This window comes from Geotrypetes seraphini, chromosome 7, assembly GCF_902459505.1.
Source record: "Geotrypetes seraphini chromosome 7, aGeoSer1.1, whole genome shotgun sequence".
Lineage (NCBI taxonomy): Eukaryota > Metazoa > Chordata > Amphibia > Gymnophiona > Dermophiidae > Geotrypetes > Geotrypetes seraphini.
In genome coordinates, this window is record NC_047090.1 from 82,216,395 (window position 1) to 82,234,482 (window position 18,088).

The following is an 18,088-nucleotide window of genomic DNA, read 5'->3' on the forward strand; positions in this document are numbered from 1 at the left end:
GGGCTGGATTTGTCTGACCCAGTAAGGCTGCTGTAATGTTATGAAAAACATTTGTTTCACTCAAGCAAGAGGAACCTCCCCTCCCTATGCGGTCAATAATTCTGGTGCCTCTTTGAGTTCAGGGGAAAGGCTTACCCCTGTTCCACCCATTGCTTACCTTTCTTCTCCGGTTGAGGGTTTGTCCGAAGTTGGTCCTTCCCTTATAGGAGAAGACACAACTGTCTCACAAGAAAAGTCATCAGCTCTTCCTATTTCTAAGTTAAAAGCAGTTAAGTTTCCTAAAGAAATACTTTTCCTCGAAGATGAAGTCTGTAGCTCAAGTTTCACTTCTTAATATTTGAAAGTAGTAAAAAGAACTGCGAGTATGCTTCAAGGATCAGTGAGAGAGTTGTGTAATATTTTTCAAGCAGTGGTTGGAAAATTTGAGATTATGGAACAAGATATTAACATTTTGGCTGGTATTACTAAAAAGATGTAATATCAAATTGGGACATTGCAACAAGCTAGTATATCTGCTCTTAAAGATAATTTATCTCTTTATAGACAGAATGTATAGAAAATATGATTAAATTGCCCAATTTGAGATTTTTTAATTTTTTTCTGTGTTCATTATTTCCTGATATTCTATTGAGAAAATATTTTAAAGAAGAGGTATTATCCTTAACTAATGCTGACTCTATATTTGCAGATGAATTAGAATGGCGATTTCATCGGCATACATTGCCTGTGGTAAACAGCTGCCAATCTCTTTGAGGGCTCATTGCACTAGAAGTGTGGCTTCTTCATGGGCAGTCCAAGGCGGTGTCACCCGTGAAAATGTCCACCTATCGTTCTTTCACAAAATTTTACAGGGTGGATGTGACAGCACAAATGGGCACTGCTTTTGGGTCCTCAGTGCTAGCAGCAAGCTCATCTGCCGAGCCCTAGACTTAAGGGATTGCTTTAGTACATCCCACTGGACAAGTCTCATGTTCCTTTTGCACGAGAAGGGACGATTATGTTCTTACTTTGATAATCATCTTTCTAGTAGAAAGGAGCATGAGTCTTGACGGGTTCACCCTGTCAGATATCAATTTAGCCTGCCTACTGTTTCCAAAGGTTGGTATCTGCTCCTGTCAGACAAGTCTGAAGAGTAAAGAGAGAATTCTGTTGCTAAAAGGCAAGTGAGAGCTCCATAAGCATTGGTGCTACTTGCATTCAGGTAGGTGGCTGGTTTTATTTCTGTAAGGTATGTTATTAACATTGTTTAACAATAATTGTTGCAGAACAGAAATGGATTGTCAGGGAGATTCCCCGTAACTCTCCTTTTTCTTCTTATAGTGATTTACAACTGCTTTGAGACAAATTGAGGAGCTATAGCACTTCCCACTGAGGAAGGAGGTGGAGCCGAAAAAGATAGCTGACAACATCTACACAACTCGCAGTTAGAAAGGAAGATAACCCACTGGTTCCTCATGTTCCTTTCTACTAGAAAGAAAAGTATTGAGGTAAGAACTTAATCTTCCCTTTCATTTATTTTTATAGCATTGAAAGAGAACTTGTACTATGAAGCTGGGAGAATGATTGCAGTTTCTCTGGTTCATGGTGGCCCATCACCCAGTTTCTTTTCGAGAACACTATTTAATTGCCTTGTTTATGGACCAGAACAAGTGGAACCAACTATAGAAGATCTCGCAGACTATAAGTTGGCAGAAGTGGTGATGAGGGTAAGGAGAACTCTCTATAAGAGAGTCTTATACTGCTTTCTTTTGTTTTGAGAATTATAGAGGCCATTTTTAAAAGTTGAAACACCAGAATTTCAGAACAAAGAATTTTTTTTTTTTTTAAATTTAGCAGAATTTAAAACATGTACTAGTCTTTGAAATTTTACAGCATTTCATGTACAATAACCTGATCAACCCTGTTCCTGGTCCGACATCGCTAACTTTCTTTGTATTCAGGCTAGATTCTCTCTCCCTTGCATTATTATGCTCCAACTTAGCTAGAAATCCAACCTGAGCTTGATTTATCTTCCCTGCAAATTCAACCTCCAGTTTTCTCTAGCCCCCTCTCAAGAGTGGAAACCCCCCAACTCCACAATACATAACAAGAACCACCCCCCCTGTTTAACAGTCGTGCCCGAGCTTTGATAAGCCATAATTGCAGCACCAGTCTTTGCTGGTTGAATCCAGTCTTTAAAAATCCTCCAGCACATGAGTGTATGCTAGTGTGTCACTAGGTTGCGAAGGTTGCACCATGGATAACTTTGGGAACCATCTTTTCCAGAAACTCTGTTTACTAGCAGAGTTCTAAGCTATAATTTCTTTTTGTCATTCTCACTTAAACAGCTCATAAAGAGACTGGCTAATTTTGAGCAATATATTCCACCTGATCGTCTTCCAGAATTTCAAGAAACTGCTCATAGCCTCCTTCAAACTAGAAAATTCACAGCTAGATCAGCTTTGATGCATTTGTGTCATCTAGAGCAGTGGTTCCCAACCCTGTCCTGGAGGACCACCAGGCCAGTTGGGTTTTTGGGATAGCCTTAATGAATATGCATGAGAGATTTGCATATAATGACATGCAAATCTGCCCCATGCAAATTCATTAGGGCTATCCCAAAAACCCGACTTGCCTGGTGGTCCTCCAGGACAAGGTTGGGAACCACTGATCTAGAACAGTGTTATTCAACCACCGGTCCGTGAACCGGTGCCGGTGCCAGTCCACAGAAATTTCCTGCCGGTCCACAGGGCCAGCACGTGCATCAGGCCCAAAACAGTGTTCTTCAACGGTGTGATCGATGCGGCGTTATATTCGAGTCAGCTCCCTCTTCCTCACTGATTCATTGCACAAAGCCACAGGCAGTGGCTCCTACGCACATCCTGCGCCTGAACCGGAAGCCTTCTTTCTGCCGTTGCAACATCAGAGGGAAGGCTTCCAGGTGAGGCACAGGACGCGCAAGGAGCTGCTGCCCGCAGCTTTGTGCACTGCATCATTGAGGTAGAGGGAGCCGGCCTGAAAATAATACCAGGGGTGGCATAAAATGGCCAGGCGGGAGCAGGCCAGAAGGTAAGGCATAGCATGGAGGGAGGGAGGGAGACAACAAAGGTAGAGGAGAATGATTTTATTTTTGAATTTAGTGATTGAATTATGTCAATTTTGAGAATTTACATCTGTCAGTGTGCTTTGTGTAGTTTTAATTTTGTGGTTAACCATTTTGTGTTGATAATAAGATTATATTGTGTATCTGTGAAAAATGAATGGAAAAAATAGTGTTACAATTAGTACTACTATGGGGGTGGGGTCTGGGGTGGAGATTGGGTAGAGATGGGCGGGGTCTGGCCCACGACTTAGCCCAGTGTTTTTCAGCCGCTGTTCCACGGACCAATGCCAGTCCACAAAATAATTATTTTATTTCTGCCGGTCCATAGGTGTAAAAAGGTTGAAAAACACTGATCTAGAGTATCTACTAAGTCTATTGCCATGAGAAGTCTTGCGTGGCTTTGGGTCTCTGATCTTGACGTCAGTATCCAAGATCGCTTAGCAAACATTCCTTGTCTAGGAGAATTGTTTAGAGACCGTCGAGGATGCGACACAAGGACTTACTCGACATGAGCAGAGATGGGCTACTTTAGCGGAGTCCTAGTCTAAAACTCAATCATCTAAATCTTCCCAGAAGCCTTCTTATAAGAGTCACAATCCAGCAACCTTATCCTCTTCTAAACCACCTCCACAGAAGAGAAAAAAACCACAGAAGCCTTAGACTTCTGCTCCACAGAAATCAGCTCAGTCTTTTCGACATGCTACCAGAGAGCAAAGCCACAGTTCCTCCAACTCAGCTACCTCCCCAACCCATTGAAGGCCATCTTCTTTTATATCATCATCGCTGAATTCTCATTTCCATGGGCACTTGGGTCCTCAAAGTCATACAGGAGGGTTACTCTCTTCACCCAGATTATTTTCTTGGGCACTGATCCCTAAGGTGGACTTTAGTATCTGGTAACTATGATTTGGGTTATTTGTCCCAATGTGTATCACTTTGCATTTGTCTACATTAAATTTTATCTGCCATTTGTGTGCCCAGTCTTTCAATTTCCTATGGTCTGCCTGTCTGCAATTTTTGCAGTCTGCATGCATTTTATCAACTTTGAAGAATTGGTGTCATCTGCAAATTTAATCACCTCCTTGTTCCAATTTCAAGATAATTTATAAATAACTTAAATAGTACCAGTCCCAGTACAGAACCCTGCGCTCTCCACTTTTTATTCTTCTCCACTTAGAAAAATGGCCATTTAATTCTCCCCTCTGTTTTCTGTCTGATAATCATTTCCTTTTTAAAAAAAAAAAAAAAATATCTTTATTCATTTTCAAATCAAACAATAAATGCATAAAAATATATCATAAAAATAATTTCAATATAGCACTGTAATTATCTAACATATGAACTATAATAATGTAAAATTCCCATCCTCCCCCCTTCATCCCATGCTCAATTAAAGTAGAATATGCAATATTATACAACAATATTATAACATCTCATATTTAATTACATCCCAAATCCACCCTCCCCCCTTGAGTGTGCTAGATAAAACTAAGAAAGAAAAGGAACAGAAAGGAACGATGTCTATTCATCATAATATTTTTCCAATCTTTGTAAAGTTATTATATGTTCCTTTTTGTACTGCTATTGCTCTTTCCATCTTAAAAATATGGCACAACGAATTCCACCAGAATTAAGATTCTTATGATTTTTCCAATTGTTGGTAATATGTTGAATGGCTGTCATAACTAATAAAAGTTTGTTGTTATGTGACGAAATTTGACTCTCTTTTCTCATAGCAATTCCAAATAAAACAGTATCATATGAAAGCGCAACATGGTTTTCCAATAAAGAATAATCATTTCCTAATCCAACTGAACATTGCTTCCTATCCTATGACAAAGACAAAAAAGAAGATCCAACAGATCTGCAGTCAAAAACGATAAACCAAGGACAAAGAAAATGACTGCAGACAGGTGTACAAGATGCAGGCAAAATTTATTATAAAGTAATAAGTTGTTGCGTACAAATAAACCACTTATAGCAATATGGGACCCGACACAGTCCGTGTTTCGATCAACACTATCTTCCTCAGGGGTCCCATATAAAGATGGTAACCAACGCAACAAATGTACCTGATCGGTATTCGGTATAGTACACAAATAGAATATGCTACTGAAGAGAGCTAAGGCTGCAAAGAGCCTGCACCTTGTACACCTGTCTGCAGTCCTTTTCTTCCTATCCTATGACTCCTTAATTTTCTCAGGAGCCTCTCATGACAAATTTTGTCAAAAGCTTTCTGAAAATCTAGATATGCTACATAATTCTTTCTTTTGATGACTACTTTTTTATGTCTAGATTAAAACTTCAAGCACAGAGAAAAATTTGATGGCAGCAATAAATGATTGTCCTGCCTATCTTTTTGATGCTGGCTGTTTAAGACTCATATCTACAAGCAATGAAAAGGATATGTTGGTGAGGGATGTGCTGAACCACCATGTCATCAGAAGAGTTATCTTACCCTTCAAAAGGTTTGTTTCCTGCATGACACTTTTCTTTCTTTTTTTTTTTTTTTTTTTAATTCTTTATTCATTTTAAAACTGACAAACAAGTCCCTCTGGAAGCTGCATGACACTTTTCCTCATACTCTCCCATACTGATTTTTCAACTTTGTAATGCATTTTCAGTTAGCAAATGCCCTCAGCAACAACATATCTTATGCTGCTTTAAGACTAACTCTCATTTCAGTGCAATAGGTGTGTCAATCTGGACAAGTGGGATATCTCTCCAATGACTGTGAACCTTATGCAGAAGGAATCCAGTCTGGATTTTTTCTGTGATCCTCCTACTTCACTGGGAGCTACTGCCACCTACTTTTGCATTTGAGCCAGAAGGAGTGCTTGTGTTATGCTATCCCCTTATTTTATTTTATTTGGTGTTTTCAACTTTTATTTTGTTTTTAGTGCTCAGAGCTTGGTATTAACTGTGCCTGCATAGAGAAGAAGCAGACTGAGGTCTGCAGCTGACAGGCCAATCCCTGGTGGTACATGTTAGCCAGCCTGCACAAGTATTTTTAGAGCTCGGGGCTATCCCCGCTTTCAGATTTTTGAGGGTTCCTGTTTCCCCTCCTCAAAAATCCTAAATTTGCCGATTTTTGGCTTTAGTAAGTTAGGTTGGTTGTTTGTTTGTTTTTTAGCATTTTTAGGTGTGAAAATCTCGACGGTGGCCATCTTAGATTTTTAGCTTTTTAATTTTTTTTTTTCAAAAGTTCCCTGCACTTCCAAAACTTTAATCTCTGCCTTAAAACTGGTTGAAATGGAGTCCTTGGGCTCTTTTACCCTATGTTCATGCCAAAATGGCATTACTTCTGCGCCTCAGGAGTGCCTTGTGCCACGTTGCTCCGATATCAGAGAGAAGGCTTCTGGATCAGTTGCAGGAGGTGCGTAGGAGCCGCCGCCCATGGCTTTGTGCAGTAAGGAGGAGGGAGCTGGCAGAAGGTAAACACCCACTGGAGGGAGGCACATACTTGAGGCACAGAATGGAGTTTGTATCTTGGATGACAGTCAGCCCTTTGGGCCCTGAAGAATTCTGTATAATAATAATAATTTTATTTCTTATATACCGCTATACCATTAGTTCAAAGTGGTTTACAACAAGATTCATGCAATGAGAGTATGCGATGTTTACAACAAGAAACATATGTTTACAACAAGATACATGAGTTCAGGGTGGTTTGCAAGAAGATACATGCAATGAGAATACGAGATATTTGCAACAAGAAACAAATGTTTACAACAGGATACAGAAGTACAGAGTGGTTTACAACAGGATACATGAGTTCAGAGCAGTTTACAAGAAGATACATGCAAAGAGAATAAGAGAGGTTTACAACAATATATATGCAATGGGGGTAAGAGGAGTAATGGGAAGAGAAAGGACTTTCAGGGATACAAAATTACCAATGGAAGAGAACTCAAATTGTGTTAAAGAGACGAGTCTTCAGTGATTTTCTGAAGTCAGCGTATGACGCGGCCTCGAGTATGGGTTTTACGAGCCATGTGTTCAGTTTAGCTGCCTGGAATGATAGCATTCTGTCAAGGAACTTCTTTTAGTGACATGATTTCATAGATGGGTAATTAAAGAGATTTATTCTGCGAGAGCTCTTATTAGGGCAGTTGAGGAAGAATTGGGAGGCAAGGTAAGTTGGTAGCATCCCAAAGACCACTTTGTAGCTGATGCAGGCAAGCTTGAAGAGTATTCTGGATTCCACCGGCAACCAGTGGAGTATTTGGAAGTATGGGGTGATATGTTCCCATTTTTTAAATCCAAAGATGAGTTGGACTGCAGTGTTTTGGATTTATCTTAGCTTGTGAAGTGTCTTCTTATAAGCTCCCAGATATATAATGTTGCAGTAGTCCAGCGTACTCAAGATGGATGATTGTACAAGTAATCGAAAGGATGATTCATCGAATAATTTTTTAATGGTACGGAGCTTCCATAGGGTTGAAATACTTTTTTTGAACATTAGATCTGTATGCTTTTCCAGGGTTAGGTGTCTGTCAAGGGGACTAGTATTTTTATAGTTTGGTCAATTTCGTAATCTCGGCCATTCACGTGAATTGTGTTGTCTTTTATCTTTTCATTGGGAGATGCCAGGAAAAATTTAGTTTTTTCTGTGTTCAGTTTTAGTTTGAAGGCCTTCATCCAAAGCTCTATTTGATTTAGGGTATTGGTTAGGAGATTAATAAAGTCTGGCGACAGGCCGGATAGTGGTAGCACAACAGTGATATCGTCAGCGTAAATGTGGAAATTGAGATTTAGGCTTTGTAGCAGGTGTCCCAATGAGATGAGGTAGATATTGAATAGGGTCGGAGATAACGGGGAGCCCTGGGGTAGTCCGCAGTTGTTATTCCAGCTGAAGGAGAATTTGTCTTCTTTGAATACCTGATAGGATCTGAGTTTGAGGAATCCCTGGAACCAATTGTAAGTGTTTCCTGTGATGCCTAATGATTCTAGATAGATTAACAAGATGGTGTGGTCAACTAGGTCGAAGGCACAGCTTAGGTCCAGTTGGAGAATCATTGCACTGGAGCCTTGACTGAGAAGGGAATGTAGATGGTTTAGGAGAGAGGCCATTATGTTTATAGTCTCTACAGGGGTACTACCTGAGCTCCTTTGCTTCTGTTGGCTGTTCTTGTTCACTGAGTGTTTGTGTTATGTGAGCAGCACAGTTGATTTGTTTGGGAAATTTCCCATTTTTGTCCTTCACATAATTTTGATGGAGCTCTTGCATGCTTGGGTACTAACTGCAGGTGGCAGTAGAGCTCCCAATGAAGTAGGAGGATCACAGAAAAAATCTGGAATGAATTCCTTCTGTATATGGCTCGCGGTCATGGAGAGATAACCCGCTTGTCAAGAAAAACATACCTATCTACTGGAAAAGATATTATCAAGATAAGGACATAATCTCTTCGGACACCATATATAGAACTGGACCTAAGTCAATAAAGAGATACCACCAAACAATCCAAAAGCAAAGTAAAAAATGAGATTTATTAGAAAGCACCCCAAAACAAGAGGGGAGAGGATAAGCTAGTTGGAGGGGGCAAGAGTTCTGGTTAGAAAAGTGAAAATAAAGGAGGGAAGAAAGAAAGAAAAGATGCTGGGAGAAGGAAGAGTTAGCAAAAAACAAAACACAACAACTGGAGAATAGGAGAAGGGAGATGGAAAGCTATAAATAGAGGAAGATAGAGATGCAGAAAAATGAATGAAGGAAAAGGTTAAACCACAAGCATAACTCAGAAGACAAAAGCTGGGAATATGGAGTTGATGATTTGGAAATTCTCAGGTTTATTGTTCACATAAAATATTAAAAACATATAGATTGTGAACCCACCTGGACAGACAGGGGGAAATGCTTCAGTACCTGAATAAATTCATGTAAACCGTTCTGAGATCCCCTGGGAGAACAGTATAGAAAATTGAATGAATGCACAAATAGATAAATAATATTTGTATTATGTTTATTGACTTACGAGATAGCTGATGGTGAGGGAGGGTGAGCAGTCTTTATAGATTGGTTTACAATGATATACCAAATTTCTAACCTCAGTTTATATTCAAGTCAAGCTTCCCTCCCCTTTTTGGGGGTAGGGGGTGGGGAGGATACCTCTGTTTATATTCAGATCAGTGTCTCGCTCGGGGAAGTAGGCTACATTATAAATCACATAAATGTCTGATAAGTCACAAAATTTATAACCACAGTAGTTTTGGCTGCCATTTTGACTGAGGAAACACCAGAAGCAGGCACAACTGGAGATTGTTCATGCCTGAAAGAGGACACTAACACTAGATCAACAGGGTATTTAAAGGGGGGGACTACTCTCTCTGCTGGGGGAAGGGGGCTGTTCTCAGTTTCAGCTGATACTAAATGGCAAATTTAGGCTGTCAATTTGATTTTGGTCAAGATTGAGAACCAGTTTTAGTCACCCTCTTAAGCCCTACATAATAGGGGTGAAGTTGGCTCTGAACTGGTTTTCTCTTGCCCCATCTATTGGCAGTAAGATATAACCCACATGTCTTGATTGGCTCATTCATTATTATCCATGACAGACCAATCAGTGCCAAAAATTGGCAATTAACATCTAATAATTGATGCTTATTGTTATCGATTAGAACTTACGTATACAACTTTGTAGACACATTCTATATAGTGTGTGCGTCGCTTCTAATTGCAAATCTCAAAAGAGGACGTGGGCAGGGGTGGAGCTTGGGCATTCCTAAAAATTAGACGCACTGTTATAGAATATGCTTGATCATGCACAACTTAAGTGCAGGTATTTAGGCCTGGTTTTATTTGGCCTAAATGGGTGCGCATAAATGTTATGCCACATATGATCTCTAAGCATGATTCTAAATATAGCAGGTGCCTTTTATAGAATTACTAGTGTTTAAGCCCATTACATTAGCGGGTGCTAGAATAGATTAGTCTAATCCAGTATGTCTATTCTTCTTATGTCTTATCCCCATATCCAGGCTCCCATTTCCCCTTTTACCTTCCCTATTTCCACCTTTTTTCACTAACTTAAAAATCTGTCCCCTTTCTCTGTCCTTCACCTCCATTCCCCCTTTCCCCATCAACCTTTGCTTCTGCATCTTCAATTATTCTTCCAGCTCCTATCTTCAGCCCCTTTCTCTCGCATGCCCTCTTTTTAGCCCCCAGCTTCAGTCCCAGTCCTTTTCTCTCACATGTCCCCTTTTGTAACCCCCTTCTCCCACCTCACCCTTTTTTCATCCCCAGCTCTCTTTTCTCACACATTCCCTTTTTATAGCCCCCAACCCTAACCCCTTTCTCATACCTGCTCTTCCAGCCCTCAGTTCTAGCCCCAGTCTCCTTATCACACCTGTCTTCCTTTTCAGCCCCCAAATCCAGACCCAGACCCCTTCTCTCACAACTCACCTTTTGCAGTCCCAAGCTCCAGCCCTCTTCTCCAAACTGTCTTCTTTTAACAGCCTCCTACACCAGGTCTCTTTTCCTAAGAACCCCCCTTTAAAGCCTTCTTCCCTCACATGTCCCCTTTTTTTAGCCCCCCAGCCCCCTTCTCCCATCTTTCCCTTTTAGCCCCAGCCCCCTTTTCCTACATGTCCCTTTTGCAGCCTCCTTCTCACACATAGCCCCTTTTCTACCTCCAGCCCCTTTCTCTTACAAATCCCCATTGGAATACCGACAGCATATCGTGCGCTGAGATGCTTCCCTGCTTGGCGGTTCTATTGTACTGCACATGTGTTTTAATGTGGCACGGAGTTTCAATCATAGTGCGCATGCGCTAACTAAGGTATTATTGTTATTATATATATAGTTACCAAGCGCCATTCTGATCATTGCTGATTTTTTGGCACCAAAAATAGAATCAGGGAGTTAATGGAATTATACCATCCTTCTCTGCTGTTTTGCAAACAGTTATTTTCATCCTTGTTTTGTAAATGATGTTTTACTATCATTTTACACTTTTTAGTTTCAGGCAAGGATTGAAAACCCTTGGTGTGTTGGAAAAAATACAGACATACCCTGATGCATTTTGGAGCATTCTAGGGCTCAAGCCAGAAAATCTTACAGCAGAAACGCTTTGTGGTAGTTTTACAATCAACTTTTCAACAGAAGGAAGCAACTCAAAGCTGCTTGAAGTTAAAGTTGCTGAATTCTGGATGAATTATCTAGTAGATGCTGAAGGTAAGCCAGGTTTTAATTTACCTCTCTTACATGATCCCTTTTTTCAGTTAACTTTTTTTTTTTGTTCCATTCTTCTTTTATACTATTTAAGTGTAGCCACCTGTTGAAGTGTGATAGGACAGTCCCATTTATGAATCTATCTTTGTAGGGTTTATACTTAATATTTTTTTGTTTTTTATTGCTATATAGATTTGCAGGAGAACTATTTTTTTAATTGTTTAAATTCTATACACATTTCAGCTTTATTTTCCTGGGATGAGCTTCTATTGCTCTTGCAGACTGGAGTAGTCCAGAGATGAATTCCAGCAATATTCAGATCCAGTGTCTTAAAAGTTATTTGGACACCAGGACTTAATGTTACCACTACCTAGATAATGCTAGCTCTGCAGGTGTATTAGTATTTATCCCAGGACAAGCAGGCAGGTATTCTCACTAGTGGGTGATGTCATCAGACAGAGCCCCGGTACGGACGTCTCACAAGCACGTGTTGCTTGTAGAAACTTAAAGTTTCTAGATGCCCGCACCGCGCATGCGCCGGTGCCTTCCTACCCGGAGATCCGGGCGTGTCTCCTCAGTTCTTTCTTTTCCGCGGAGCTGAGAAGTTCAACTTCTTCATGCGCTAGCTGAATTCAGTTAAATTTGCCTTCCTTGTCCGCGTTTTCATTTTCGTTTCTTTTAATTACTTTAACAGTTCTTTTTCTTTTCAAAAAAAAAAAAAAAAAAGAGGAGAAGATTATTTCCTCCGGCGGGTCGAACGGGCCGGCCACGTGGCTCAGGCCCACGGGCTTCGACCTCGCAGCAGAGATTTTCCGGCCTATGTCCCGGCCAATCACCGGTTTTAAAAAGTGCAGCAAGTGCCAACGCGCGATTTCACTCACGGACCCTCACTGGCGCTGTTTGCAGTGTTTGGGCCCTGACCACATCCCGAAATCGTGCGGGCCTTGCTCTACCCTTACGGCACGCTCTTTCAAGCGGCGTTGCCTATTGTGGGAATCGATGTTCAAGATGGACGCAGCTAAGGATCCCTCAGCCTCCACTTCATCTGATACCTCCCCGGTGCGGGCGAAACCGGCATCGACTCCTCCTGCATCGAGTGCGGTGAAACCGGCATCGCTCGCCCCGACACCATCCACGAGCTCGACGTCGGTGCCTGCCCCGGTCTCCTCGGTTCAGGTACCTCTTCCTTCCACAGTGCCACCAATGGTCATCAAAGTGCCGAAAGCTACTAAGCAGAAGCACTCGACCTCGAAGGAGCGCGATGCCCGTGCAGGAGGACCCCCTTTCGGTGCGGATCCCTCCCTATCGGCTTCGCTACGGTCCGTGCTGGAAGCTCAATTCGTTGAGCTCATGCAGACCATCGGACCCGGGCTCATCGCTGCCATACAGGGTGACCTCCCGGTACCGGTCCAAAGGGGCGGCCCTCCCCCTCCCCCACACCGTTCGACCTCGACAACCGACGAGGACGAACGAGGGAGGGCGGCGATACCCACGCGGCAAGCCTCGCTTACCGACATGCCGCCATTAGAACCCATTACGCCTCCGCGCCAACATGGGACCAGACCTTCGATCGATACTCGAAGCCCTGGGCATAGTCAGGAAGAGTTCCTCCGTACTCCTTACCAGACTTGGGTAGCATCGCAGGAACCCGCATCGCAAACCCAGTGGCGATCCACTGCTTCCAGCCCTATCCACTTGGGGACCTCGGGAGACCATGCGATGCACAGACGATCCCGATCCCCGTCCCGCCACCGAGACGGGCACCGATCGAGACACTCATCCTGGCACTCCTCACGCTATTCGGAGGTGTCACCGCAGAAAAAACTGCAACGTAGGGGATACTCCTCATCAGAGGCGTCCCCTCCGAGGGGCCCAGAGTACGAGGAGACACCGGTGCCCGATTCTCCTTGTCACTCCCCGATGTCCACGGACCTGGAGGCCTCCTCCTCCGCCAGCCCGTCCCACAGACCGACGCTGGCGGAACAATTGTCCTTCTCATCATTCCTCCGACAAATGGCGGATGATCTGGATGTGACCCTTGACATGGGTTCCCGATACTCCAAAGAGTATCTGGACACCATGCATCTACCTAACCCCCCAACGGAGTCGCTTCGGCTCCCCCTGCATAAATTGCTGGATCAGACCTTCATGCAGTGTTTCGAAACACCGTACTCCATACCGGCGATTCCCAGCAAACTCGATGCTCGATACCGCATCGTGCACCATAAAGGGTTCGAGGGACCCCAACTCTCCCACCAATCCCTGCTGGTCGAGTCCTCCCTAAAACGCTCTCATCCCTCCCAGGTCTACGCCTCTGTACCGCCGGGCCGAGAGGGGAGAACGATGGACAAATTTGGTAGAAAATTCTACCAAAACTCCATGATGGCGTCACGGGTGCTAAACTACAACTTCTTTTTCTCTTCCTATTTGGAGTTCTTCTTGCCGGTGCTCCGCAAGTTCACTCCGTTCATAGACAACCAAGCTCGATTCGAGTTCGAGGAAGTGGTAGCCTCTCTCTCCCAATTACGCCTCCAGCTGATGCAATCCTCCTTCGATGCATTCGAACTCTCGGCACGCGCCGCCGCAAGCGCGGTAGCGAAGCGTCGCCTGGCATGGCTCCGTACCATCGATATGGATCCCAACCTTCAGGACAGACTCGCCAACGTACCATGTGCTGGAGCTGACCTGTTCGATGAGTCTATCGAAACTGTTACCAAGAAGCTGTCGGATCATGAAAAATCCTTTCAATCCATCCTGCGGCCCAAACCCAAACCTCAACAGTCTCGACCTTCCAGGCCACCCCTGATTTACCAGCGGCGTTACATGCCCAGACAAACGCCTGCTGCGAGGCAGCCTGCGAAGAGACAACCCCCCCAGAAGTCTCAGCAAAAACCTCAGCCACCGGCCGTACCTAAGGCCCCCCAGCCCTTTTGACGCCCCCCCCGGGAGCATAACCTCGGCCTCTCCCATAGGGGGCCGCCTCCATCTTTTCTACCATCGATGGGAGGCCATAACTACGGACCTATGGGTCCTCACCATCATAAGAGAAGGATACTCCCTTCAATTCCACCGGGTCCCCCCGGACCATCCCCCAAGAGAGTATCCTTCAAGCTCGACGCAGACCGCCCTTCTTCTTCAGGAAGTCCAAACCTTACTCCAGCTTCGGGCTGTCGAGCCGGTCCCGTCAGACCAATTGAACCGAGGGTTTTACTCCCGGTACTTCCTCGTCCCGAAGAAAACGGGCGACCTGCGACCCATTTTAGACCTTCGGGCCCTCAACAAGTTCCTGGTCAAAGAGAAGTTTCGCATGCTGACTTTGGCTTCTCTATACCCCCTCCTCGAGCAGAACGACTGGTTATGCTCCCTGGATCTCAAGGAGGCCTACACTCACATCCCCATTCACCCGGCCTCCCGAAAGTTCCTCAGATTTCGGGTGGGAAATCTGCACCTACAGTATTGAGTGCTACCATTCGGCCTATCTTCGTCCCCCAGAGTCTTCACAAAGTGCCTGGTGGTAGTGGCCGCAGCACTCCGGGACAGGGGTCTACAGGTATTCCCATACCTCGACGACTGGCTCATCAAGGCCCCGTCAGCCCCAGAGGTCACTTCGGCGGCCGTGGCTACAACCTACTTCCTCCAGAATTTGGGCTTCGAGATCAACTTCTCCAAGTCTCATCTACAACCCACCCAGTCCCTCCCCTTCATCGGAGCGGTCCTGGACACCACCCGACTCCGAGCATTCCTACCTCGGCAACGCATGGAGTCTCTTCTTCATCTCTGCCAGTCGGTGTCGACTCGCCAAACCCTACCGGCGAGACAACTGATGGTGCTCCTGGGCCATATGGCCTCCACAGTACATGTGACACCCTTTGCCAGACTCCACCTCAGGATCCCCCAGTGGACCCTGGCATCACAGTGGAATCAGACATCCGATCCACTATCCAAACGCATCTTAGTCACACCTGCTCTTCGGCAGTCTCTACTTTGGTGGATGACCTCTTCGAATCTATCCAGAGGTTTGCTGATGCACTCTCCCCCCCATCAGAAAGTCCTCACGACCGATTCGTCGAATTACGCATGGGGGGCCCATCTGGAGGGTCTCCGCACCCAAGGATTCTGGACCAATGCGGAGAGACTACACCAAATCAATCTACTGGAACTCAGAGCCATCTTCAATGCGCTCCAAGCTTTCCAACACCTACTCCACGACATGGTAATCCTCATTCGCACAGACAATCAGGCCGCCATGTATTATATCAACAAGCAAGGAGGCACGGGCTCGGCCCTCCTTTGCCAGGAAGCTCTACGAGTCTGGGACTGGGCGGTGCGCCACAACACCCTACTCAGAGCAGTATACATCCAGGGGGAGAACAACGTCTTAGCAGACAAACTAAGCCGTCTGCTACAACCGCACGAATGGACTCTCCATTCCAGCCCCCTTCACCAAATCTTCACGCAATGGGGGACGCCTCAGATAGACCTCTTTGCGGCTCCCCACAACGCCAAACTGCCTCAGTTTTGCTCCAGGATTTACACTCCTCATCGCCTCGAGGCAGATGCTTTTCTACTGAACTGGGGGAAACGATTTCTATATGCGTTCCCACCATTCCCGCTGATCCAGAAGACTCTGGTCAAGCTGAAACTCGAACGGGCCACCATGATTCTAATAGCTCCTCGGTGGCCCAGACAACCTTGGTTCTCCCTCCTACTCCAACTCAGCAGCAGGGAACCAGTACCACTTCCAGTGTTTCCTTCACTACTTACTCAACATCAAGGATCACTACTTCATCCCAACCTGCAGTCTCTCCACCTGACAGCTTGGTTCCTCTCAACGTAACCCCTCACCAATTCTCACAAGAAGTGAGGGAGGTCTTGGAAGCTTCCAGGAAGCCCGCCACTCGACAATGCTACTCCCAGAAATGGACCAGATTCTCCTCATGGTGTGTTTCTAAGTCAAAGGAACCTCAGCGAGCTTCCTTATCCTCCGTGCTGGACTATCTCCTACACCTATCTCAATCTGGGCTCAAGTCCACATCCATACGAGTCCACCTGAGCGCTATTGCGGCGTTCCACCAGCCTCTACAAGGGAAACCCCTCTCGGCCCATCCGGTGGTCGCCAGATTTATGAAAGGACTCTTCCATGTTAACCCTCCTCTCAAACCACCCCCAGTGGTTTGGGACCTCAATGTAGTCCTTTCCCACCTCATGAAGCCCCCGTTTGAACCACTCAACAGGGCCCCTCTGAAGTATCTCACCTGGAAAGTGCTTTTCCTTGTAGCCCTTACGTCCGCTCGCAGAGTCAGCGAACTCCAGGCATTGATGGCGGACCCACCATTCACAGTATTCCACCATGACAAGGTGGTCCTCCGCACTCACCCGAAATTCCTGCCTAAGGTGGTCTCCGAATTTCATCTCAACCAATCCATTGTACTTCCAGTATTCTTCCCTAAGCCTCATTCTCACCACGGAGAATCAGCCCTTCACACTCTAGACTGCAAACGTGCCTTGGCTTTCTACCTGGATCGCACCAAGCCACACAGATCCACTCCTCAACTTTTTGTCTCCTTCGATCCTAATAAGCTGGGAAGACCCATATCAAAGCGCACCATCTCTAATTGGATGGCGGCTTGTATCTCTTTCTGCTATGCCCAGGCTGGATTATCACTTCCTTGTAAGGTCACAGCCCATAAGGTCAGAGCAATGGCAGCCTCAGTAGCATTCCTCAGATCAACACCAATCGAGGAAATTTGCAAGGCTGCCACCTGGTCCTCGGTTCACACATTCACCTCACATTATTGTCTGGATACCCTCTCCAGACGGGATGGACAGTTTGGCCAAACAGTATTGAAAAATTTATTCTCTTAAGTCGCCAACTCCCCCTCCATCCCACTGAGGTTAGCTTGGAGGTCACCCACTAGTGAGAATACCTGCCTGCTTGTCCTGGGATAAAGCAATGTTACTTACCGTAACAGTTGTTATCCAGGGACAGCAGGCAGCTATTCTCACGTCCCACCCACCTCCCCTGGGTTGGCTTCTCAGGCTAGCTACCTGAACTGAGGAGACACGCCCGGATCTCCGGGTAGGAAGGCACCGGCGCATGCGCGGTGCGGGCATCTAGAAACTTTAAGTTTCTACAAGCAACACGTGCTTGTGAGACGTCCGTACCGGGGCTCTGTCTGATGACATCACCCACTAGTGAGAATAGCTGCCTGCTGTCCCTGGATAACAACTGTTACGGTAAGTAACATTGCTATTCCTCCCACACGATAGCATGCTTTTCCTCCACTTATAGTTCCATAATTTCTTTTGTCTGGAAGGAACGTTCCTACAATATGTGCTTAATATCGTTTTATCTGGCTTTTGTTGCTACAGTGCACAAACAAGGCATCATATTAAGTCTACAATTGTTTTCTGCTGGGCTAGTGAACTTCATGTTCCTTCACTAGCACTTTATTTTTTTGGCTTTTAGTTTTCTCTTAATCATGTAATTATTGATGCAACAAAAAAATTTTTCTTTCAGTTGCACATTTACTCTTACTTCCTATTGACCGTGACCATCTTCTTTTGTAGTGCCTCTATTGCTTCTCCATAAAGTCCCATGAAGCACCTCTAATTCAAGGCACATTGTCTCTTTACAATTTTATTAGGTCAATCTCAACTCTACAGTGTCTCATCACCTTCAGTTGATACCACATGTTTCAAGGGTAAACTCTAAAATATTTACTGCCAAACATTTAAGCTCAGGCTGCACATGATTTCTCTCCCAACACAAAGAGAAACACAATGGAAATGACCTCTGATTGTTTTACCGTTCCATTTTCCTCCATACACGTGTTTTTCCT

The 18,088-nt window shown here is 44.8% G+C and overlaps 1 protein-coding gene across 2 annotated transcripts in view; it reads left to right on the plus strand.

Annotated features, from left to right (window-relative positions):
- The window catches only part of G2E3 (G2/M-phase specific E3 ubiquitin protein ligase), a 176,097-nt gene that overhangs the window by 148,970 nt on the left and 9,039 nt on the right, over window positions 1-18,088 (plus strand). For both annotated transcript variants that reach the window (XM_033953452.1, XM_033953451.1), the window contains exons 12-14: window positions 1,525-1,706; window positions 5,378-5,550; window positions 11,035-11,249. In XM_033953452.1, coding sequence (XP_033809343.1) covers window positions 1,525-1,706; window positions 5,378-5,550; window positions 11,035-11,249 — 570 coding nt within the window. The remainder of the gene's footprint in view (window positions 1-1,524; window positions 1,707-5,377; window positions 5,551-11,034; window positions 11,250-18,088) is intronic.